Source organism: Lampetra planeri, chromosome 46, assembly GCF_965212315.1.
Source record: "Lampetra planeri chromosome 46, kcLamPlan1.2.h2, whole genome shotgun sequence".
Classification (NCBI taxonomy): Eukaryota; Metazoa; Chordata; class Hyperoartia; order Petromyzontiformes; family Petromyzontidae; genus Lampetra; species Lampetra planeri.
Genome location: NC_136152.1, coordinates 4,831,260 through 4,853,946, shown reverse-complemented (window position 1 = coordinate 4,853,946; position 22,687 = coordinate 4,831,260). Strand labels below are relative to the sequence as shown.

General features: G+C 47.1%; 1 protein-coding gene across 2 annotated transcripts in view; it reads left to right on the top strand.

The window, feature by feature from the left end:
- The window catches only part of LOC144733346 (low-density lipoprotein receptor-like), a 42,971-nt gene that overhangs the window by 14,329 nt on the left and 5,955 nt on the right, over positions 1–22,687 (top strand). For both annotated transcript variants that reach the window (XM_078615198.1, XM_078615199.1), the window contains exons 3-17: positions 5,507–5,629; positions 8,700–8,822; positions 12,518–12,729; positions 13,065–13,242; positions 13,365–13,505; positions 13,844–13,966; positions 14,773–14,892; positions 15,304–15,423; positions 15,756–15,875; positions 16,642–16,767; positions 17,287–17,458; positions 18,601–18,825; positions 19,292–19,410; positions 20,067–20,206; positions 20,681–20,822. In XM_078615198.1, coding sequence (XP_078471324.1) covers positions 5,507–5,629; positions 8,700–8,822; positions 12,518–12,729; positions 13,065–13,242; positions 13,365–13,505; positions 13,844–13,966; positions 14,773–14,892; positions 15,304–15,423; positions 15,756–15,875; positions 16,642–16,767; positions 17,287–17,458; positions 18,601–18,825; positions 19,292–19,410; positions 20,067–20,206; positions 20,681–20,822 — 2,184 coding nt within the window. The remainder of the gene's footprint in view (positions 1–5,506; positions 5,630–8,699; positions 8,823–12,517; positions 12,730–13,064; positions 13,243–13,364; positions 13,506–13,843; positions 13,967–14,772; positions 14,893–15,303; positions 15,424–15,755; positions 15,876–16,641; positions 16,768–17,286; positions 17,459–18,600; positions 18,826–19,291; positions 19,411–20,066; positions 20,207–20,680; positions 20,823–22,687) is intronic.

The window sequence follows — 22,687 nt, the reverse complement described above, 5'->3', positions numbered from 1 at the left end:
ATAACAGAGGAGGTTGGTGTTTAAATGGATCAATTAACCAATTTTTTTTAGTTCCTCTGGATGCATGGACTTGTGCAAATAACCACTTTACAACATGTGACCCAGTGAATTAAAATCCCTAGACACTAGTGTACCAGAATTGGGTTGTGGATTAACAAAGTTTCTCCCTAGAACACGACCTTGAACTGGAACGGCTTGTAAATAACCAGTGCATTATTATAGCCCTGCCCGCGAATGCCTCTCGCCCATTAACCCCCCGCTTCTTGGTCTCGAGGCTTTGGAAGGTGTTCTGGTGTTTAACCAGTGGTTTGTGAAATGGCCTGTGGCTTCTGGCAAGATACAATGTTACCTGGCAGAAACTAAGCACTGCAAAAGTGGTTTCGGATTGAAACTAAAGTACGTCGGTGAGGGATTGCATCCATTTCTGTGTTGCCATCCCCTGACCTACCTCGCATCACCTGTTTTTGTTCCTGGGTAGCCTCGCATCTGAACCCAGCCGAGTCTTGTTATAAATGTCTGAGAGCCAACAATTAGGCAGATCTGGCTGCAAACTAATTGTGGTCGCCTTATTGCATTGCGATTATTCCATGCGCAACAACTTACTGACGTACTTTTTTTAGTGCGAGTGGTGTAGCATTTGTTATTGCCTTACGATGGACGACTAGGGGTTACCTTTTACAGACTTCTATGGAATGTCAATGATACTTGGTGTTTGTACATCTTAACACCGGTTTCATTTCCAGAAAGGAGTAAATGCCTATTTTTATTTTGTTGGCAAAAAGGTCCCATTTAATGTTGATGCTGTGTGGTACTTGACAAATGTTGACGGTTTCGGATCGTTCGAAGGGGAAGTCTTGCAGGTGTAGGAGTCTTTGCATTTAAATCTCTGCGACTGGGCTTTACTCTGGCATATCTTGCCCAGCAAGGCCACAGTTTGCCGTTAACCATGGCAGTGATATGACGTTCAGTTGGTGTAAAGCAAGAGAAAGGTCTAAAAGCTCCTTTAAAAAAAAAAATCTACGTAATTTTTTTTGTCTACAAAAAATCTCATTACCTGGCTTTTTATTTCAATGCTCAAAACAGTTTTTACGTATTCGAATGTATGCTTTGTGGTGGTGTTTTTGCACATTTTACTCGCGCATCTGCTGTCATTTCAACTTGGCCTGCATCTATCTGGTTGGTTGCACTGCTTTATGAACCCACCCGGTGGCTTGTTCAACGGCCCACCTACTGATACCGTGAATGCCGAGTAATATGAAGCTGCAAACATTTTTATGCGGCACGTGCAGTGTTCCATTTGAGTAATTTTGTCCGATTGGCCATGTCGGTCAGAGCTGGCACTGTCCCTAATTTGCACACGGTAGCTACTGTGAAAGTGGCAGGTAACGGGTGGTGACAAGACCCCTAAACCAACCCCTCTTGGCAAAAAATGAGGCCTACCGTTAATACAGTCATGGCACATGAACATTGCTTGGTTGCTCGTGTTTGCCTTTCATTTTTAGCAGAGGGCACTGTTATATTTTCTATGCAAACGGCCTCTAAATGCCCTTGGCCAAAATGGACATTTTGGGTTGCGAGGGCTGGTATCAAAGCACGCGCAACGATCGTACGATCTTAAATTCCTAACAGCCGTGCAAGTTAGGTTCAACGTTGCCCCCCACCGATAACGCTCCAGGCTTGCCAGTCAGCATTCCAAGTACTGCAGGCGACTCGGCTGCCACTCTTACAATAATTTACAGCAACCCCTGCTATCAAAGAGTGCCCTCTGGCCTGAATGCCAAATGTCATTTTGTAGGGTGATGGAATGGTGAATATGGGTAGGGGGGGGCCTATCTGAAAAGTTTTCCGTTTAATCTGAACCCCCTTGACGTTTAACGTGAAGGATTTTTAGAACTGAAAGAATTAAGTTTTCTTGTGTCAAAGGTGTTAGGTGGTTGTCCACAAGGGGCTAATAGGGAGACGTTAACCCCCCCCCTTTTAGTTTCTTTACTCTAACTCGTCCAGATGCTCCGGTGGTCTCGTGGTTGGCACGCTGCACCTGCAATACTAAGGTCATGGGTTCTATCTTCTGAACTGATCATATTCTTTTGACATTTAGATATAGCAAGCAGTGCATGTATTGCAAATAATTGCAGCTATAATCTCTCTTCCCTGTTGGGCCATGTAGTGTTAATGCTACCTCGTGTGCATTAGACTACCGGATAGCTATTTTATATTAATATTATTTTATTATTTCCCTTCTACATGACTTTACCGAAAGAACCAAGAATATGAATCGCTGCAGTCACAAAAGCTTTAAATCAAAATTTACCGGTTAGCTGTTGGCAGTCTAGTTTTTACACATACAGCTATCGTTTTTTTATTGCAGCAGATTGTCAGGTTCTTGTTAATTCTGAAGTCCTAGTGCTTGCATGAGCAGTTGCCCATCTCTCTGCCTGGTGATTCTTCAGTGTAACTCATTTGCAGAATGGATCACATTTTATCCGTGATTGTGAATTTTCAAGTGAGGAAATGATTATGGGAATTATGCGTTTCATCTGCTGTGATTCGTTGGCTAAAATTGCATGGGAAGCTGCACTGCATGATGGGGAACAACTGCAGCTGATGATAGAGGTGAAATGTAATCTACGTTTTTGCAGACCCCATGGTTAACCGGTGCCGTGAATAACAGGGTCGCAGATTTGTATTTTTAAAATCCTTTATATTAAGTTCGCGCGTTTGCTTGCTTAGGACCGTGCAAATCTTTCGGTTTTTTTTACCCACTTCCCGTGATCCAATCGAGCTGACATTTTGCACAGACTCGTTGTGCGTGACAATTAATTTTCGTGAGAAATTTTCCAAAATTTTACATTGTTTAGGGGGAAAAAATTATTTAATTACCAATTGCTTAATGGTGGCAGACAATCATTACCCATAGGTGGCAGCCATCTCAAGCCAGAGGACAAAAGGACTCTAGCCGCCATGCATATAAAGGATTTATAGTGAAAAACTTTGTTTTTACGGGTTAATTTTTTTAGCAATGTTCTCCTTGTTTTTATGGTTCCATTCACGCTGCCTCCCACCATTCCCCCCCCCCCACTGCAACCGGTGGCTATTCGCAGTCTCTGGCACCTAATAACCACGCGATTTTAAGACAAGTGCTACATAAAGCCGCCGACCCACGGGCAGGGCGAGGTGCGCGCAGGCCGCAGGCACCACTCCTCCTCGGTCGTGGTTCTCATGGTTACGTCGTCCTCCATTGGGCGCCAGTTCGTGCCACCTGCGGTGTGGAAAATTGAGATTAACGCGATGGTTCCGTCCTTTTTTATATTGCAATTACAACCAAGAGAACCCCAACAATGAACACGTTTTTTCTTTTGCCCACTCCTTTTTAAGGCAATTGATGCCTGCCATGATTTTTTTTTGTTTTTGCAGTGCCTGGTATAATCACTTTAAAGCTTAAAAAAAATCCCAGCTTTTGGGGTGATGGTTACATTTTATTTTGTCAGCTCTGATTCCACAAGCACAGGTTTTTTTAAGGTTTCATCAGTTTAACATTACAATGGAACTCGTTCAATTTGCTCCCAGTTTTAACTGCTGCGACAAACTGGCAAGATATTAATTTTGCTTTCCACGATTTTTTTTTTTAGTAATGGACCTGAAGTGGCTGAAAATCCGATTACTTGTTACTCCCCTCCCACAGTAAGATTGGACGAGACCACATTTTAAAGTGTGAAATACGGCCTTGAGATTGGTAAGATTAGACTACAGCATACGGAGGAAGGCCATGGTGGTGTAACTGGCTTTATACATGTGTAGTAGAATAACACCACTGTTAGCTCGGTGTGGGGGCTGTAGGCTGGTGTCACGGGTCGTATCAAGCCGTGACACTTTGCGTGAACCCAACAGGACACGTGACTAGATAAAGGGGGGGCGTGGTCCCTAGGGGGGTCACGTGGTTGGGGGGGCTCTGGCCTTCCCGAAGGATCGGAAAGGGAGGCGTGGCCTGGGACAGAGCCAGCCACGCTGGAGTGGTTATAAGCGGTGTGTGGACGGAGAAGCTGTTCTGTTGTGTCAACTCTGGAAATGAAGCCACCGTTCACGATCCTCTGTCTCCGCTAGTGGACCAGGCAGCGTGTTGAACTGTCCTGGTCCAGTAATGTAGTATCCCTGTGTTTGTCAAGTTGGGAATGGTGGTTACCACCCTATGGCGTTATCCTGTTAATGTTAAGGTGTTGGCTAATAAATAGTGTTGCCTCCAAGGTTCCACTGTGCCTGAATTTAACCCACTACACATGCACTGTAACCTAAACCTTTTGCACTTAACCGATTTTGGCTGAACTTATAGCACGGAGTCAAAATTGCGCAACTTCAAACAGGGGTGGCCTAAATCCTCTGTTTGGCTAGCCTAAGTGACCCTAAATGAGAAATCCACATGCCGTGAGATGCAGCACATTTTGTCTAAATAGCCAACTTCGACTACATTACCACCACTCAGTAGTTTAATTTCTTGTCATGTGGAAATGGTATTTAATTGCTTGGTTGCTCTTCCCTGTTTTAATGTTTAATTGTAGAGCCATGTGACCCTGCCACTGTTTTTGTTGGGATTTGTTTTGCTTGAGTTGAAAGCCACTGAGGGGAAGGGGGGGTTGGCATTGCAGGGATTAGGAGTTGGTATTCTGGATTTCTGACGAACGGTTTTGCAGTGCTCAACAGTGCCGTGTTTCTTGGAAATCTACAACCCATTTCACTTTCCTAATGAAACGTATGCGTTGGTCGCATCTTAACTCGCTAGGGATTATAAGAGTCGGATTTGTCAACATCCACAATAAAATGTTAGATGCGCACAAATGCTGCACCTGAGGTGGGTGGCTAATTGATGTGGTCGTCTGACACATGTTATTTGCCCCGATGGTCTTTTTTAGCAAAAGGCTTGACGTGGAAACTAAGTTTGTAGTGGGCATGTGGCGAACTGTCACGTAGTGGTTTACATGCGCTGCTAGTATCCTGGTGACCAGGGTTTGTTTCCCTCGGCAAGTATTATAACTCGGTCGATTTGTGGGTTAAATTTGCTTTTGTGATACGTAAACACGAGTGCTGAGGACAACAGCTGAGCATTGTGCAGGCCACCTTACTGCCTTGTGCCGACCTTCACAGCTACTTGCTACATGGGTATCACTGTTAACCACCTTACCTGGTATACAGGAGGACATGTGGTGCATCCCAACCCTAACACCTGTGTATTTGGAGTTAACTTTTTCTCCCTGGTGGTTGTGGCTTCTCCTGGGTCCTCTGGTTTGTCCCACTTTTTAGAATCTGTTTTACACTTTGACTGCTGTACAAGTTTCCATTGTAAACCAGGTCGTTGAGCTATAATTTGTGGAGAAGATCTCTTCTAAAAAATCTATGGTACCTCTGTGCCTTAACTGGTAAAGGTAAATCTCTTCGTTTTAATACCCTTAACCCTAAACAACACTGGCTAAGTGGTAAACCTGTTGTGTGGGTGTGCGCGTGTTCTGCTCTGCAGCGAAGCACACCTGCTCCGAGCGCGACTTTGTCTGCGGCAACGGCGACTGCATCCCTCTGCGATGGCTGTGCGATGGAGACGTGGACTGCGTGGATCGTTCGGACGAATCGCAGGAGCATTGCAGTAAGTGGGCGTCAATCAACCGGAGCTATGCGCGCTCGCAATCGGCGAAAGCACTTGTGCTGCTGCAACCCGAAATTGTTATCGGTGGGCTTGGTGCATAGTGTTCATGTAATGGGTAGTGAGATTTATCGAGGTGTGGGATGGTGAAGGGCAAGCAGCAACCCAAATAACCAAAACACGTGCTTGAACTTGTGACGCCTTTGTTTTCTTCCACTGCTGATGTAAAGGCCCCCGCATTCGGGTAGAAGATCTTGATCCTCTCCTGGATGTACGAGTATTTTGGTTTTTCACAAATTATTTCTAGGTGAACAGGTGTTTTTGTAAATTGGCCGAGAGGGGGGAAGTATTCTTAGGTTTTTTTCGGTGAAGTCACGTAGCTGTATCACTTGATACAGCTATCGTGCTGTGACGGTTCCACCTGAAGACGGAAGCTTGTTGCCTCAAACGTCGTGGTTTTTATTTTATTTTACTTTTATTAATTTTAATTTTTTACTGAAAAAACCTAAATATGAATCCTTGCAGTCACGAAAGCTTCAAATCTCGGAAGTTTTTGTTTTGCAGAGGATGGCAATGTCATCTGGATAAGTGCCTCGTAATGTTTTACTTTCCGACCCCTATGTTTGTGGTTGCACAAGGCACGGAGTTGTTGAGGACCCCATACAGGCAAGTAGCTTTTAATAAATCTGCCTGACCAATGTAACTTTGGCAAGTGTGGCTCTTCTGCTACCTGGCTAGTCGTGCACAGACTGGCCCAGGAGTGGCTAGTACATTGAATTGACACATGGGGCTGACAAGTCATACTTCAGAGTGCTCGACATGGAGTGCTAAATTCTTCCCCGTACAAGATATTTACTGTAATGATCAAATTCCGTGGAAAACAACTCCTTTTTTAGAGGGTTGGTTTCTACGAAGCTTGCTTTTTTTGCCCACCCTGCCCCCACTTGTTTTCCACTCACTGGAATTATCTCGGCTAGTGTACCACCCTGTAAGAGCATCATGCCAGTAAAAACTTCTTGGTGCTACTGCAGAATCATAATATTCATTTTATACTGAAGGAATCCAATGAGCTATGAAAATCTTTCACATGTCCAGTAGGGGTGGGTCAAAGCTGCATCCACAATACAAAAACGGTTCAAAGTATATTAAAGGTAAGAAAATCGCATGTACAAATGAAATAAAACTCTTTATTTGACCAGGTAAAGCCCACTAAGCTACATAGCTTGACTAAGTAGCTTGTGTAAAATTATACCAGCAATCGGTTTTTACATTCCATTAGACCTCTCCACATGCAGAAGATGCCAACACATTTCAATTGTACATATCTGGTGATCTGCCCAAGTGGAGTAACCAAATGTTCACGTAGCAGTTTTTGGGCAGTTATGAGTGACCATGGTTTAATTAGCAAGTGGGCAAAAATTGCTTTTTAAACCTAGGGGTTCTGCGCTCTTGACGTTGGCCGTTTGGCCTCCACGAAGGGTTTGTCACCTTGGTGAGACGTTCCCCAAACATTCCAAACTGGCCTTTTGCCCGTACAAGGACGGGTGTATTGCAGTAAATCTGAAACTTGCAAGCAAAAAGCAGACTGACGTGACATTCATTGCATTAATGCGTGTCCACTTTGTAAGGCTGCGGTGACACAGACCTCTTTCATTTTAAGGTTATAATCCCTTGTTCATCATGACGTCCTTTTTGCTTGTCTCAATAGCGTGATGGAGATCGCGTGATGCGAGGGTTGTAAGTTGACGCTGGGGAGGGGGGAGGAGGTGCCTTGCCCCCCCATATGGAGTGACGTCAGCCGCTAATTATTAGGATTAGGAATGGGGGGGGGTGTCCCTTTGGAGGACGTTACCTAATAATTATTAATGAGGATCCTGTTCCATTTTGAGTGACGTCACTTGCTCATGTTTATTAGTGAAGGGGCTACTCCATATTGAGTGACGCCACCTGCTCATGAATATTAATTGGGGGGGCTGGTCTATGGAGTGACGTCACGAGCGTTAAGGACCGACATTCCTGAGTGATTATAGTAGGTATCATTCTGGATGTTGCTCGTGCAAATCTTCCATTAGCTGCACTGGGTTTTAAGATTCTTGCAACCTACATGTGGTAGAATTCTGGTGTTCCATTTACATTTGGTGCCTTTTAGATGCACATAAAGTCGTTGCTTCTGGACTTTGTCCCGCCACTCAAAATATACACGGTCCATTAGGGTATCCGCAATTTAACGAATGAACTTGATGCAAGGTTACGAACTGTAATGTGGCTGTGTAAAATGGTTGTCAAGCTGTAATGCTTGGAGATATTCAAGAGGCATTTTTGAGATGCTCAAGGATTTTGGCAAACACTTGGGACTCCCAATCTGTCTCCATTGCAGAGTTTGTTTTTTATTAACCTAGTGCTAACTCGATAGACCAGGATTGCCACCTTGGCAGGAGTGACCTAGGACAATGGTCTGCCGGTAAGGGGTGATTGCTCTTGATCCCAATTTGGTAATTAGTCGTGGTGATGCTGACACATGATGGCCTACTCTTTGTGGGTGAAGTGATAGGTAACGTTAACGGACTTAGATGGCGTGCAAGTGTTATCGCAACTGAAATATTAATTGGAGGCCAGTGGAGTTGAACTGGGAACTTCTGCAAGTGGTGCATGTACCATCACTAGGCATTCGCAGCCTTGTGGCAATGTAGAGGAATGTTGTTTACACCACTACCCACGTGTGCTTTGGATCTTAAACTGATTTCTAATGCTCCAATGGATACCGTGTACAACCATGATCTTTCCACTGCTGGATGGTCTCCCTATTCTATTTCCACTTTGTGCAACCCCCCCAGACAGCACCATGATGTCTGAACCTGTCCTGGGTCTGCCCAAGATTGAAGCGTCCTTAAGTGTGATCCTGGTGCATTCTGTAAAATATTTCATTACACACTTGTCCACTTAAGGAGATAAAGGCCATGATTTTCTGACACTTCTTCGTGGTGTGCCATGCTTGCCCCTCAATAGATCCCTCCCCCCTCTGCCTACCTCGTCTGTGAAGCTAAATAACAGGCGGGTGTGCGTGCACGTGTAGGCCACCGGACATGCCTCGCCACTGACTTCAGCTGCGGGGGCAGCGTGGCCCAGTGCATACCCCAGGCGTGGCGATGTGACCATGAAACCGACTGCAAGAACGGTGCCGACGAACTGGACTGCGGTGAGTGGGACTGTGGGGAGAGGGGGGGGGGGGGGGCCTTTCGTTGGTTTAACGGCACCGCAACGGTGCCGTGCAACTTGTGCGGCGTCCATGCAAGTGCTGCTACATCTCCCCCAAGACCCTGTACAGGAACCCCGTGGGTGTTAGGCCATAGGTGGATAAATAATGGGTAGGTCTGGTGGGGGAGTGGTGGTTCGCTCGCTGCGATAACAATGATTCTCACTTGCAGCCACCAACAATTTGACTTGTCTGAACTGGCTCTGAGCCTCTCCTAGGTCGACTTGGCCTAAAATGATTACCTTGTGCGGTGCGTAAACATCACCACTAGGGAGACTTGGCAGCCACCCACCTTGGTGATGTTACTGACCTTCATGGTGTTCACTCGTACCACTTGCCCCAGCAGTCTAAAAGCTGTATGGGGGAGCTTTTGTATAGGTCTATGCTATGCAGATATATTGGGCAATTGATAAACTTTACATTTGTATAACTTTTAAACATTATTTAGCCGTTTGTAAAAGTCGGCATATTTGGCATAGAGGCAGGTCCTAAGCAGAGTAAACGAGGGGGTTTGGACTGGCTGGTGGGGAGTTTGGAGCATGGATGACTAGGGGAATGAGTTTCGGCGTATGGACAACTGGAGGAGCAACGTTCTAATACAGAAGGGGTGACTGGTGGTTTTTGACAGCCTTGGGTACTTTTAGCACTTTTGCATCAAGAGGAGGGGAAGTTGTAGATGGGGGGGGGGGGGGGGGTCAGGGTTTTGGCATTTGGGGCATTATTTTGATTCCCTTGACTCATCGAAATTTAATTGCCTATCCCATATTTGGCACCAAGACGTGCAGCGAGGAAGCGTTTGGCAGGGTGTTCGTCATGGGCAGTCAAGTTGAATGTTCACGCTGCAGCATGTAATGATTCGCCAATCTCGTGACTCATTTGTCATGCTTAAAACTCGTTCGTCCCTTGGACTAAACGCAATTTCCATATGATATGCATATATTCGTCACTTGGCGCGAGCCTAAAGATTAATTTTAGTCTCCAAACTTCTTGCCTACAGAAGACTGGAGAGATTTTTACCCCACCCTTCGGCTGGCACACATTGATTTTGAAGCCGAAGGATGTTGATCTCTATATTAAATTTTGCACCGAAACTTGTTGGCCAAGCTAACCCGTTAATACAATCCCCTTGCAGTTGGGGGCGCTGTAGGATTGCATTGAAGTTGTTATAACCAAAGACACAACCCAAAATCGCTCTCCTACATGCTTTGCCGGACTGTTCTTTTATCTCAGGGGTTCAAGCACCCTTGACCCCAGACACTTGCACTGTTTGGAGGGCTGCACTAGCCCACTGGTGTAGCTCCCTTGCTCGGTCACCACATGGTTTTAGCGAGGCCCTTCTCAGAATATCGCAGGGTCAACACTAAAGACGACGTGCATGCCATTTCAAAAAAAAGCCTCTGGAGTAGGTCGCCTTCAGGGGGACCCCCGCAGTTACGTTTTATCTTTGTAGGGTGGATTGGAAATGTAGACATTTGCGTGGGGGGGGGGGAATGGAATGAAAGCTAGAAATGCACCAAGAAAGAGGTGTACATATTTTTTTTACTTGGATAAAAGAACACGCGTGCATTGTCAAACTATGCAGATTATACATTTATTCTGCAGTGTAAAGTGGGTTCCATGGCACTTGAACTGCTGGTGGTGGTTGATGGATTGTGGTGTCAGCTGAAGGTTAATGTCCTTGGAGTACATCCACCAGAGGGGGAGCGCCTTTTCGTGCGGTAGATGTGGTGTTACAGAACTCCTGTTTGGTTGCCTTTTTTAATGTGGCTGGCAGTGTCGCCTTCTCCCACGCTTGTGGCAAACCCAGCTGGGCGCGGTGCCTCGCCACACCGTGCAAGGGGGTTACTTGACCACTGCTTCATGCTGACCGCTGTGGGGTGAAGATGAGAGCATGGCATCAAATGAAGTGAAACCACCGTAGGTCTGTCCAGAGCCGGTGTCGCCACGTTGTGTAAACGTAGGCAATGTCAGCCACGGTGCCATGACTAATGACATACCCGTTTTTAAGTCCGTCAGTCGCGAGGTTTCTAACGTCACGGCCTATAGGTGTCTACCTTTTAACTAGTTGTGCAATACTCCTTGGGTACCTGTACTTGTCTGCAATGTTGTAGCTACTGTGCTCGCACGCCACTCATCTCCACTTGTAAATTAGCTGGGCTACTGGTTAAACTGCATCCATGTAAAAAAATTAACTCAAACGGCCTTGGTGTGGGTTGTGCATTTGAATGCAGACATTCTGTGTTCTATTGAGGTAAATCAAGTGTTTGGCAAATATGCTTATTCGGTTACAACGATTCAAGTAATTTTGTAGCCACGTAATGATTTTGCACATCGGCTTAAGGGCTATTCTCATGCTAATGAGACAAGTATGGAATGTCGCGATAAGAAAACCCCCATTTTTATAACGTGTCCAAATCGGTGCAGTGGTGATGCGTTTGGTTACATGCAGCATTGCACTGAACAGATACCAGCGTGATTCCCGGCCGTGGATAAAATTACTTGTGCACTTCAGCTGATTTTGTGACCCTGCCTTTTGCCAATCTGAACTGACCAGCATGATGAAGGATGGTCAAACCCCCCCACACCCCATGACTTGTACAGTGGTGGAGGCATTCCTCCATGGTTGAATGACAAAGCGAAAATAAAATGTTATGCAAGATGCCTCTAAGCTAATAGAATAAACAAGGCTCCACATGCAAACGACAAGCTTGCATCCATGTGATTCATGCAATCGCTGGGTGGGAGGCAATAGAGTTCATGTTTGATTTAAACTGCAAATGCTCTTGTTACCCAGCCGCTGTTTTGCCGCTTGAACAAAAACTTCAATTGCAGAGCAAACACCAGGGTCTTTAAGAAATATTGCATAACTAGCAAACGAGGTGTTCGACGATCATAAACCAAATGCACATGAATAAAAAGCGTGAAATATAATGATGGCAGGAGGTGACCCCCCCCCCACTCCAGGAAAGTTCTGTAGCATCCTCACAGCGGCCACCCGTCTGCGTGTCCGCCTCTTTTAAACAAAACTCGTGCGTCCATTTTAGCAAAATGGCCGTTAATTCGCAGCCAGCTACGAGCTGCAGAGATAATGGTCCTTTTTCAAAAGTCCATAAACCAGATGGTTGGCATCTAGCTCCTGAACGTGTCTTGCTGGACGCAATAACGGAGTTTAGTCTGGAGGGGGTGGAATGATTTTGTGGCGAATAATGAACTTGTCTGAAAAAATCGCTTGACAACACCTCTTTGGGAAGCTGTAGTGATTACAATAATGGCATGATTCCATCAATTGTACAAACAAGGATCACGCGCAACCCCTGCCGGTTTTTAATATGCCTCGTGCTCCACCTTCCAGGTAGTCTTAGAATGCGGCGGGCAGGTTGGTCGTGATGAACACTAACTTCTCTACAATCATGGGCGCCAGTGAGTTCCTTCGCTTGGAATGGATGAAGCCCATCGTTGAGACGTTGGTGAAGTGCGGTTCTGCAATTAGAACCAATTAAACCGGATTTATCCCAATCTCCAATCGGGTTTCATATAAAAAGACACTTAAACCCGATTGTAAAAACCTGACTGCGCCACCCTTGTCATTTCCTGCGGCCTCACTCGTTCCCCCCCCCCACCTGACCATGCACGCGCAGGCAACGTGACGTGCTTGCCGGACGAGTTCACCTGTGCCAACCACAAGTGCCTGGCAGGCCGCTTGCGCTGTGACCGCGATGACGACTGCGGCGACGGCTCTGACGAGATGGGCTGCCCCCAGCTCACGTGCGGCCCTCACGAGTTTGCGTGTGCAGACCTCCAGCAGTGCATGCCCCGCCGCTGGGTTTGTGACAAAGATCCCGACTGCCAGGTGCGGACTGCCCAGCACAATGTTTTGGAGTGTTTTTTGGCCTGCTATTAATTTCCGCACTAAGCCACTTCGTCAAGCTATCATTTTCTGGCCAGGTCTCTTCTGATAGCTGTGTGAGGAAGGTGAAGTATTTGTACGGTTTAACTTCTGCACCTGGATTTTGTTCTGTCGCTGGTAACAGTAAGTGATCTTTTATTGGTGCTAGATTTTGCACTACCCAATAGCTGGCGACGGCAACATCGGTCCCGCACGTGGAGATGTCTCCGGTCGCTGTCTGACCGTTTGTCACGTGCCACTAGCGCCAACCGTGACCAATGCTGCTGCTGTGCGGACAGGATGGCTCTGACGAGTGGGCACAGCTGTGTGACAAGATGTCGGGCAACCCAGAGTCGATGGCGATGCCGGACTGCGAGGTGAACGGCTACCGCTGCGGCAGCGGGGAGTGCGTGCACGGCAGCTGGAAGTGTGACGGCGCAGAAGACTGCAAGGACGGCAGCGATGAACACAGCTGCCGTGAGTCTGTGCACGTGCCACGGAGCCCAACTCTTGCGCACGGCTCTCGGTCAGTGAATCCTCCTAATCTCTGGGTAATGAAGACTATCGGTGACCTTTCCCCGACCCTCCCGTGTCTCCAGAATACCAGGCGTCGATGGGGACGTGCCGCCCGGGCGAGTTTCCCTGCGTCAACAGCTCCGTGTGCGTCCCTGCGTTCAACTTGTGCGACGAGCAACTGGACTGCCCTGACGGGAGTGACGAGGCTCGGTGCCCGCCCAACGGTGAGGCTCGCGCCACCGGATGGGTTTTGCGCAAATCCACTCTGCTACAAGATTTGAGTCCAGTTTGTTGATTTGCACCATTGTTAAAATGTCAATCTCTTTTCGGGCGGGTCAACTCTGCCTTTTTCCGAGGTTGGATGCTCGGTACAGTAGCTAGCACTGTGCAGGCAAAACACTAACCCAGCATGGTGCTGTCCATACGTTCCTCTTGTGCACAGTGCCGGTCTGACCTACGTGCTTGCTATAAAAGGCACGCCCCCAACAACAGTTCACAGTGTGGTATACATTGTGTTTCTTACTTTTTTTGGTTCCTTCAAACGATTCTCTCCTTTTTTTAGCGACGGACTCTTGTGAACCGGGCCAGTTCCAGTGCGGCACGAAGGACTGCATCGACGCAAGCAACGTGTGCGACGGCGTCGCTCACTGCAGGGATGGCTCTGACGAGCACGGCGAGAAGTGCGGTCAGTTCACTTACCCGTGTGGTGGTGGGGAGCCCCCCACCAATGGTTTTTTGCACGGTTTGCTACGTAAGGTGAAGTTCAATATACTGTCTGGCAAAGGTTCAGCCCTGGAATTGTGGAGCTGCTGGTAAAAGGGCCACCTAAAGATCCTGTATGATATTTCGCCACCTGTCATCCACATCTTGCAGGAGGGGGCCAGGACCCACAATGGGGAAACTCCCCCCCCCCCCACCTGTACGCAGCCTGCCGCTCTACCAACTGCTGGGCACCAATTTTTATATTGGTGGATGGAAGAAGTTCTTAAGAAGTTTGCCTAATTTTACTGTCTCCACCAGGAGATTGAACTACTGAACTGGTCAACTCTGGCTGAGAGTCCATTGTGCTAATCATCACACCACGTACTGTATAGGGTTTTTTAATAAGCGGGAGTGCTCATTAGGGCTAGCCCCCAGAACGTGAGTGATTTTTCTGCAGTCTCTCATATTACTTCCCCATGCAACTTTAACACCATTCCCATCACGTTTTATTGCTTGCATGCACGTTGTAACCAACATACGCTTCAAAGGGCCTGCAAAACGATCAGTCGCACCTGCTGGATTTGCAAGGAGGAATGCGTTTTATATGAAGGGACCCCCCCACGAACGTTTTTACTTTCGCCCAGACTTTTGAATTAAATGATTCTGACCTAAAATAAAACTGCGTTGCTTTGACTGACCCTATTTGAAAGATCAACTTGTCCACTATCTCTGGCCTTCTTGACTCTGTTAATCTGCTTCCCACCCCTTCCCTTCCGTGTGTGGCTCCAGGTGTTAACGAGTGTTTGGTGAAAAATGGTGGTTGTACCTCAATTTGTCGGGACCTCCTGATCGGCTACGAATGCGCATGTCAGCCGGGCTTCAAGCTCCTGTCCTCTGGGAATTGCGTCGGTGTGTGGTTTTTTTTTTCCTTAACAAGCACATCCACGTCGCTGTTAGAACTTTCACTCGCAAATTTGACTGGGCACTTTGTGGCCTTTTGCAATGGTAGTTTTAAAGTGTGTGTGTGTGTGTATATATATATCCATGCAATGTTTTACTTGCTATTTTGCATGATTTGCCAATGGGAAATGTGTGTTCAGGAGGGGGGGGAAATGGAAGGGAAGAGGTAACAGGGAGTGTCTTGGCAAAAGTGATTGTTGGAGAAATGTACACCAATTGAGCATATTGCTACAAGATCAAGGAAAGTGAAAACCAATTACAATGTGCAGTGGGACACCTAATGGGCTATCTGCCCATGGATTTTGCTCGTTTTTGTGTGGATCTCCTGAACACCATTTCTACCCCACCCCATGACCGCAGCCGAAGACTGTGAACCGGACCAGTTTGTGTGCGGCAGCAAGGAGTGCATCGACCCCGCCAAGGTGTGCGATGGCACCAGCCACTGCAGGGATGGCTCTGATGAACCCAGCAGCCAGTGTGGTGAGTGCTGCTCCCTTGTTCCTCACCGCCCATGTACTGCGGCGCAGCACTGGAATGGCTAAAAGGTCTGCTCAAACAAAGTGTAAGGGGGTGGAGAGGAAATGTGGCCAAATGTGGCTTGTGGGGATGGGTCGTGGGTGCTATTATCCTGCTGCTTTCATCGGAAATGGCTTGCCACTGTCAGCTGTGGCCAGGAATTGTGTTGTGCTTGGCTGGTTCGTAGTTCAAAGTGAACCTTTTCACCACTGCGCCTGCCCCCCCCCCTCCCGTCCTATAGACTGCAGTAAATGATTTTGTGCCCAATCAGTCTTGTCCGTTTTTCCCCTACCCAGGGGTGAACGAATGCCTGCGCGACAATGCAGGATGCTCTTCGATCTGCCAGGATCTCAAGATTGGCTACGAATGCCAGTGTCTGCCGGGATTTCAGCTCGTAGATGGGAAAGTCTGCGTAGGTCTGTATTGTGTGGTCTCTACTGAAATGCTTAAGTGCAACCCTTTTCTCCAAAATGATTGAAATCTTATCTATCCAAGCTGCTAATTTTTTTTTTTCTCCCATGTGGTATTTATCAGTCCTGGATGTTTTTGGACTTGTACAATCCTGGTATCTGAGGTTTGCATGGCTTTCCACCGCTTGGCTGTTTCAGTTGAGCCTCGCCTTCAGGCGGCCTTGCACGAATCCATTGTGGCTACCGCAGTGAACACTCGTGTAGCCCCACCCATATGCAATTGGCGTTTTAGCAGATGTATTTTGGTGGATAAGATTTCTAAATATATTTTTAATATTCGAGTCTGTGGTTATGGTGTTTATTTTCTAGGTTTACATAATGTCCTTAACATTTGGATTCTATGATGGTGCTGGGAAGGTATAATCAAACTTAACTTTCATACGCCAAATGAGGCCCTTGATCTGCTGAGGTCAAGGCTGCATACTTGGGATGATTGGTCTTTTGTCAGTGCAGCTCCAAGACTATGGAACACTTTGCCATTCAGAATTCTAATGCTATTCAAATTTGCCATGAATTCGCCACCTTTTTTAAAATGACCTTTTTTTTCCCCCATAGTTTTGGTCTCTTCCACTGGTTGTCTTTCCTGCTTTAGATGAATGGCGCATTGGGATCCTTTGATAAAATGCACCTTTAAAGATTCCTTATTGTAATTGGCATGCATCCTGTGTTTGTGTGCCTGCACCCACCCCCTCTGTGGTTGCTGGCGCTCAAGACGTGGATGAGTGCCAGCGCTTGGGTGTGTGCAGCCAGGCATGCGTGAACCTCAAGGGAGGCTTCAAGTGCGAGTGCCTCAACGGCTACTTCCTGGACCCCAAGACTGGCGTCTGCAAGGCTCTCGGTGAGGGAAATTGCTCTGACTTATAGCTGTGTAGGCATGTGGTTTTTTTAGAAGCCATTGACTATCTGGACTAGGCCTCCCCTAGGTCGACTCGGCCTGAAATGTGTACCTGGTGCAATTATATAAACATTGCCACGATGGAAACAAGTGGTTGGCTGCAGTGCTTGCTACCTACCGTGTACCATACTGGCCTTCATAGGTGCTTGCTAACAGCACTTGCCCCAAAAGTCTAAGGCTATAAGGAGGATATTTTTCTTTTGGATGTGGTGGAATGACTGGTAAGGGGGGGGGTGTGTAACATGTTGGTCATGTTGTCCCACCGTCTTCATCTGCATAACAGATTTCCCTTCTCAAAATTCACTCGAAGATTACTTTTGGGCCATCTCCAATCTCGGCAAATCACGATGACGCATCTTGTCTATTTCCACTCGAACGTTTCTGCATTTAAAAAAACAATCCTTGTGAATCCACAAGTCCATTCCAAGATGACACTGTTCCTCGCGCACATGCGCTCCACAGGCAAGGAACCGTACGTGATCTTCACAAACCGCCACGACATCCGCAAGCTGGACACGGCGCGCAACGAGTACTCTCAGGTGGTGCCACGCACGCGCAACGCGGTGGCGCTGAGCTTGCACGTCTCCAACAACACCATCCTGTGGTCTGACCAACACCAGAAGCTCATCCTCAGGTGTGTGTGTGTGTGTGCGCACCGCTGTTGTGGTCCCTGGGATGTGACGGAATTGCTCTGGTTCTTAGACTGATATGTTTGTGCCACCAAATTGCTAGTGGGTACCAGCGGCGGTGGCCAAACGTCTGTTTTGCCCTGCTGGGGAGTGGTTGGCATGCTATGAACCTGGCAACCTGGAGTTTGCTTCCTGCTCGTGACCATAACCCAGTTAAAGATTAGCTGAACCGGTCCTGTGACTTGGCCATGAGTACCTGGTGTGATTTTACTTTTGTTTTTTTTTTTAACTGTAGGACTGGAGATGAAGGTGGCCACGCAATTTTGTTGGCCACCCATCCCCTCGCTTGCCATGCCGGCCTTCATAGATGCTCTCTTAACAGCACTTGTCCCAACAGTCTAAGGCTCTATGGGGGATTGTTTTGCTTTCAACTCACTGGCAGTGCAAGGCCCCCCGACACCTAATGAGGAGTGTCAATACGTAGCCATGTTAGTTGAAGTGGCGGGCTTCTGATCAATTATGACGTGCCGGTGTTAGCTGGACCTCGGGTTGCTCAATTCTTCACTTCCATCCACAAGTTGTTGCATCACTATCCTCACACCTGCTATATCAACTCTCTAGTTGATATGGTTGCTAACATTCTTTGGCCCCCCCCACCCCCAGCAGTAACTCGGCACTTCCCCTTTAAGCCACAGGCGTTTTGTTTTGAATTCGAATCGACCGGTGCTCCAAACGAAGTCTTATCACTGCTGAGACTGAGCGTCTCCTGTCATTTGCCCTGCCATTCAGAATGGCAACCCCTGCACTCGGTAACATTGGTTTGGTGACCTGGCCGAGTGGTGGCGCAATTGCCACTTTTCGAAGTTGGCTGTTTAAACCACATGCCACACCTGTTTTTTAATGATACAAATGTGTTAATGAAAATATTCGCCCGTCCCCCTTTTGTGAATTGACGAGTTAAAATGAACAATGCATGCCATAAATTATATTTCCCCCCTACTGGTAAGTTAAACGAATCTGCAAAATACTCTGCTATATAAGAATGGCACTTGTTGACATTTGTACCAACGATTTGTCAATGTAATTTTCGTAACGATCATCGTGATCACGTGACCTTGGTTCTTTCAATCGTTTTGCCCGCGTGCAGCGCCGTGATCGGCAAGGCCAGCGACTCAAAGAACCACGCGGTGGTGATTGCGCAAGGCTTGAGCTTTGTGGAGGGCATGGCGGTGGACTGGATCCACAACACTCTCTACTGGTCCGACTCTGGCTTCAAGACCTTGTCGGTGGCCACCATGGATGGGCGGCGGCGCAAGTTGTTTGACAGCGGCCTGCAGGAGCCACGTGCTATTGCGGTGGACCCCATCGCTGGGTCAGCCCTCCCTTGCTGCCTCCCCACTTGTTTTTCTACGTGGCATTTTATTCCTGCGATTTTTGCCCCCTTTAACTGTTTCCATACTTTCGTGACCATCAGGCATTCTGAGTTTCCACCCATTTTTCTTTGGAACGACCATGGCAGATTAACTTTTTTTTTTTTTAAGCCGATTTATTTTTTTCATTGGGCCTTGGCCATATTGTTTAAAACAACATTTACTGTCTGCCTTGTAGTGTACGGCATATAAAATGTTCATCTGAATTCATGGATTTTAAGTAAAATGTATAATTATAATACCCCAAGTGGTTTGATCCATCAACTCTCCACGAGAAACGCCGCTTTTAGTTAAACACCGGCATTGGAGCTCTGGGTGAGGATCACGGCAGACCCATAAGACACCTGGATGCATAAAATTCGGCATCCTGTTAACCGTTGCTTTTTATGCCGCCTGTCCCATGTTTAGATGGCTTTACTGGTCGGACTGGGGCGAGCCGGCAAAGATTGAGAAGGCCGGGATGAACGGCGCCAACCGGCACGCGATCGTCACCCACAACATCCAGTGGCCAAACGGGATCGCTCTGGGTGTGATTTGCGCGCTCTTTCACCCGTGCACTCGTGTACACCCCCAGGGGGGGTCCATGAGCACAGGTTGATGTTTTGGGCATTTTTGTTTGCGAGGGAAGAGATTTTGCCCTTTTCTTACAGTTCTAAGTTGTGTGTGTTTTTTGGGTGGGAAAGTGGTTTTCTTTTTGGAACGTTTTTTAACAAGCTGCTTTTGAAATTACTAAAATACTTAAATTATAAAAAAAAATTCTGCACTCTTCACCTGCACCTCCCTGATGCATTCTGTTTCTCCGGGTCTCTGCAAACGCGCTGGGAAACTGGCTATAATTAGATTTGCCATGTAACAACAAACATTTGCTGTAGATCAAACCATAACTGTGGTGGTTTGGCATTACCTAAAGGGGGGTGAGGCAACCGTTTGCTTAAATGACACATTCCTGCGGAGGGAGCTGGTAGGACGTTGGGTTGCTCGGTCAACGGCGGCGTGGTGTATTCCGCAAATATGCCCGACCCTGAGGGCGAGCACAAGCCGACGTGAGTAGGTTAAACGTTGAGTTTTATCAGGGCACCACGGGGTGACCAGCCCGACCCTGCACGACGGCCAGACACAATAATCCCCTGTGGGCTGGTGTAACCAGGCGGTTCCTATCAGTATTATTACTGCTTTTGTGCAGACTTGGCGAATCGTCGTCTCTACTGGGTGGACTCGAAGCTGCACACACTCTCAAGCGTCGACACGTCTGGGCAGGACCGTGTTACGGTGCTCGCGTCCTACAATGATCTCCTGCACCCGTTCTCAATCGCCGTATTCGAGGTGAGAGCCATCTCTGTCACCCTCTCGCTCACCGCATGGTTGAATCTGTACATCAGACATGCAGAAATTGGCCTTTTTACCCTCCTGGTTTTTTATAGCCTACTTTGCATACAGTGGTGCATTGGAAATCTAATGGATGAAATGCACCACTTTACAGATGTACACTTTCACGATTCATGGTTTTATAATTGCTAATTTGTTCAACTATTTAGCGTCTGCCCGCTACGATTTGAACAGTTTACAATTGTGCCGCTTTGTACCAGTGACTGTAAAAATTTGCGTTTCAATTTTATCATCGCATGCCTTGCTTTGAGCCTACCGTGGGTGGGCCCCTCGGCTAGATTGGAACAAGTTGTTTAATTTGTTCTGTTCGCGGAGTGAACGCGAGGTAATTGGTTACCAAAGACGACCTGCATCACGATTCTGTCGCCCCCACCCACCACCGTCTGCTGCTGTGCTGCTCTGTCCGTCCAGGACAAGGTGTACTGGACGGATGGTGAAGAAGAGGCCATCTTCAGCATGAACAAGTTCACGGGTGGCGGCCGCCGTGCGCTCGCGGAGAACCTCCACAGCCCTCAGGACATCGTGGTGGTGCACCCCCTCGTGCAGCCCAGCGGTAGCCACACCACCACCCACGTCACGCCTGTGCTGTGCTGCCCACCCTCGTTTTAACCGATTTTTATTTTTTAACACCGATTTGGACCTGGCTCGTATAGTGTTCCAGGTGAAGTGGCTCGGTTCAAGTGGGTTGGCACTACGGAGTTCCATGGGTTCAAATTCTGGTCTTTGGCTGCCTTGTGAATTGTTTTTAAATAAGGCTCTCAAATGAAATGAGTATCTACTGAATCGCCAATAATGAGTGCGTCAAGCAAACACTTACATTTGGTAATACGCTTAACGTTGGCTTTAATTCCCTCTTGTGAGGTGAGACTGGTTGAAATGCCTTTTGCAGGGTGGGTGTGCAAAGTGATTCCCCTTTACTTGGGAGGTCGCTTGAAGGAATCTGTGGTATTGCTTCCATCTGAATTTTCAAAAATATGAAATACTTGTGCTGCCTTGCAAGAGATCTGGAGGAGTTGGTATTTAAGGGGTTCAATTGGGTTCTACATGGTTGGTTGGCGCCGAATTAAAAACATATTGATCACTGGTGAACATTGCATGTGAGGCAGGGTGTATGGGAATGTGCTGCTCTGCTAGTGCATGCATTGGCACTCGTTTTGAAGGCATATCAGGGGTAGCTCTGCCTGCTTCCACATACTTGTCCTCTAATTACAATGCCGATTTCATCTCGTGCTATCACACTGCCGCTAATTTGAATAATTTGAGAGAAAATTGTCCACGGTATTAGTAACTCCTTGCTTCCCATCCATCGCCTGCTCCTGTTGAACAGGACCGCCATATGCTTGTTTTTAAGCACGGTCAATTACTGCTAATGCTGCTTGCGTCTAACACCACCGTTGAGCACTGAGAAACAGCTGGCGAGAACAGGCCGGTGCCAACGGCTTGTTTCGTAACATTGAACAGCTGCCAGTGTTATCAGTTATTTAAAGCTCCTCCTAAAAGTCTTGGTCCGATTTTTTTTTGTTTTGACTTTAAATGTTGACTTCATTGTCTAAACCAGTGCTTCCCCCAACTCGTGCAGTGGTATGCAATTGATCTGCCAGTGAGCGATAATACACCATCATATTGTGTATCAGCAATCCGTTTAGGAGCTAAGTGACAATGTTTGCTCGCTACAATGAGGGCTCCAGGAGCTCGTGTAGTTTTGCTTTTCTTCCTAAAGGAGCACGGACTACAGTTTACTTCACGGTCGGTCTATAGTTTAGGTTGTTTAGGTACCATGGCTTTGTTTGTTTAGTTTGCCATTCTACAGACCAGATGTTGTGCATTGGCCTACTGTTCCGATGTACTGTGACGTTGCTCCTGAAAGGGATGCTGGTGGAACCATAGCCAGGAGGTGTGATTTTGATGTTTTCAGTCTTGTAATGGGGCGTTTTTATTTTTGTATGTTAGCATTGGTCCACTGTTTGCCAGCTTTTCCAGATCTGAGATTGTAATGATGGCGACCCAATTTCTGCAATTGGGAGTCAGGACTTTCAGTTGGCAGTAAGGTACACCTGAGATCTTGTTTGGGTAGATCATTTTCATTACCAAAAAAGTGTGAACTCCTGTTTGCACTTTCCTGTTTACCGCTAACAAAACTTGTTTCGTCCCTGGGTGTTTTTCTAATTCCTTATGCCTCCAAAGTAGAGAAAATGGCTATTCCCCACAAACTTTGCGTTTGTGACCAAGACGGTAATATTTTGACATTTGCCTATTTTCAATGAGCACGTGTGCTTTTGTATTTCGTTTGCAAAGGTTGTGGGGAATAATAGCCATTTTCTATACTTTTCAGGCATAAGCAATTAAAAATAACACTTGCACTACTCAGGAACAAATCGTGTTTTTATATCGTGTATTCAAACAACTTCAGGGTGTTCC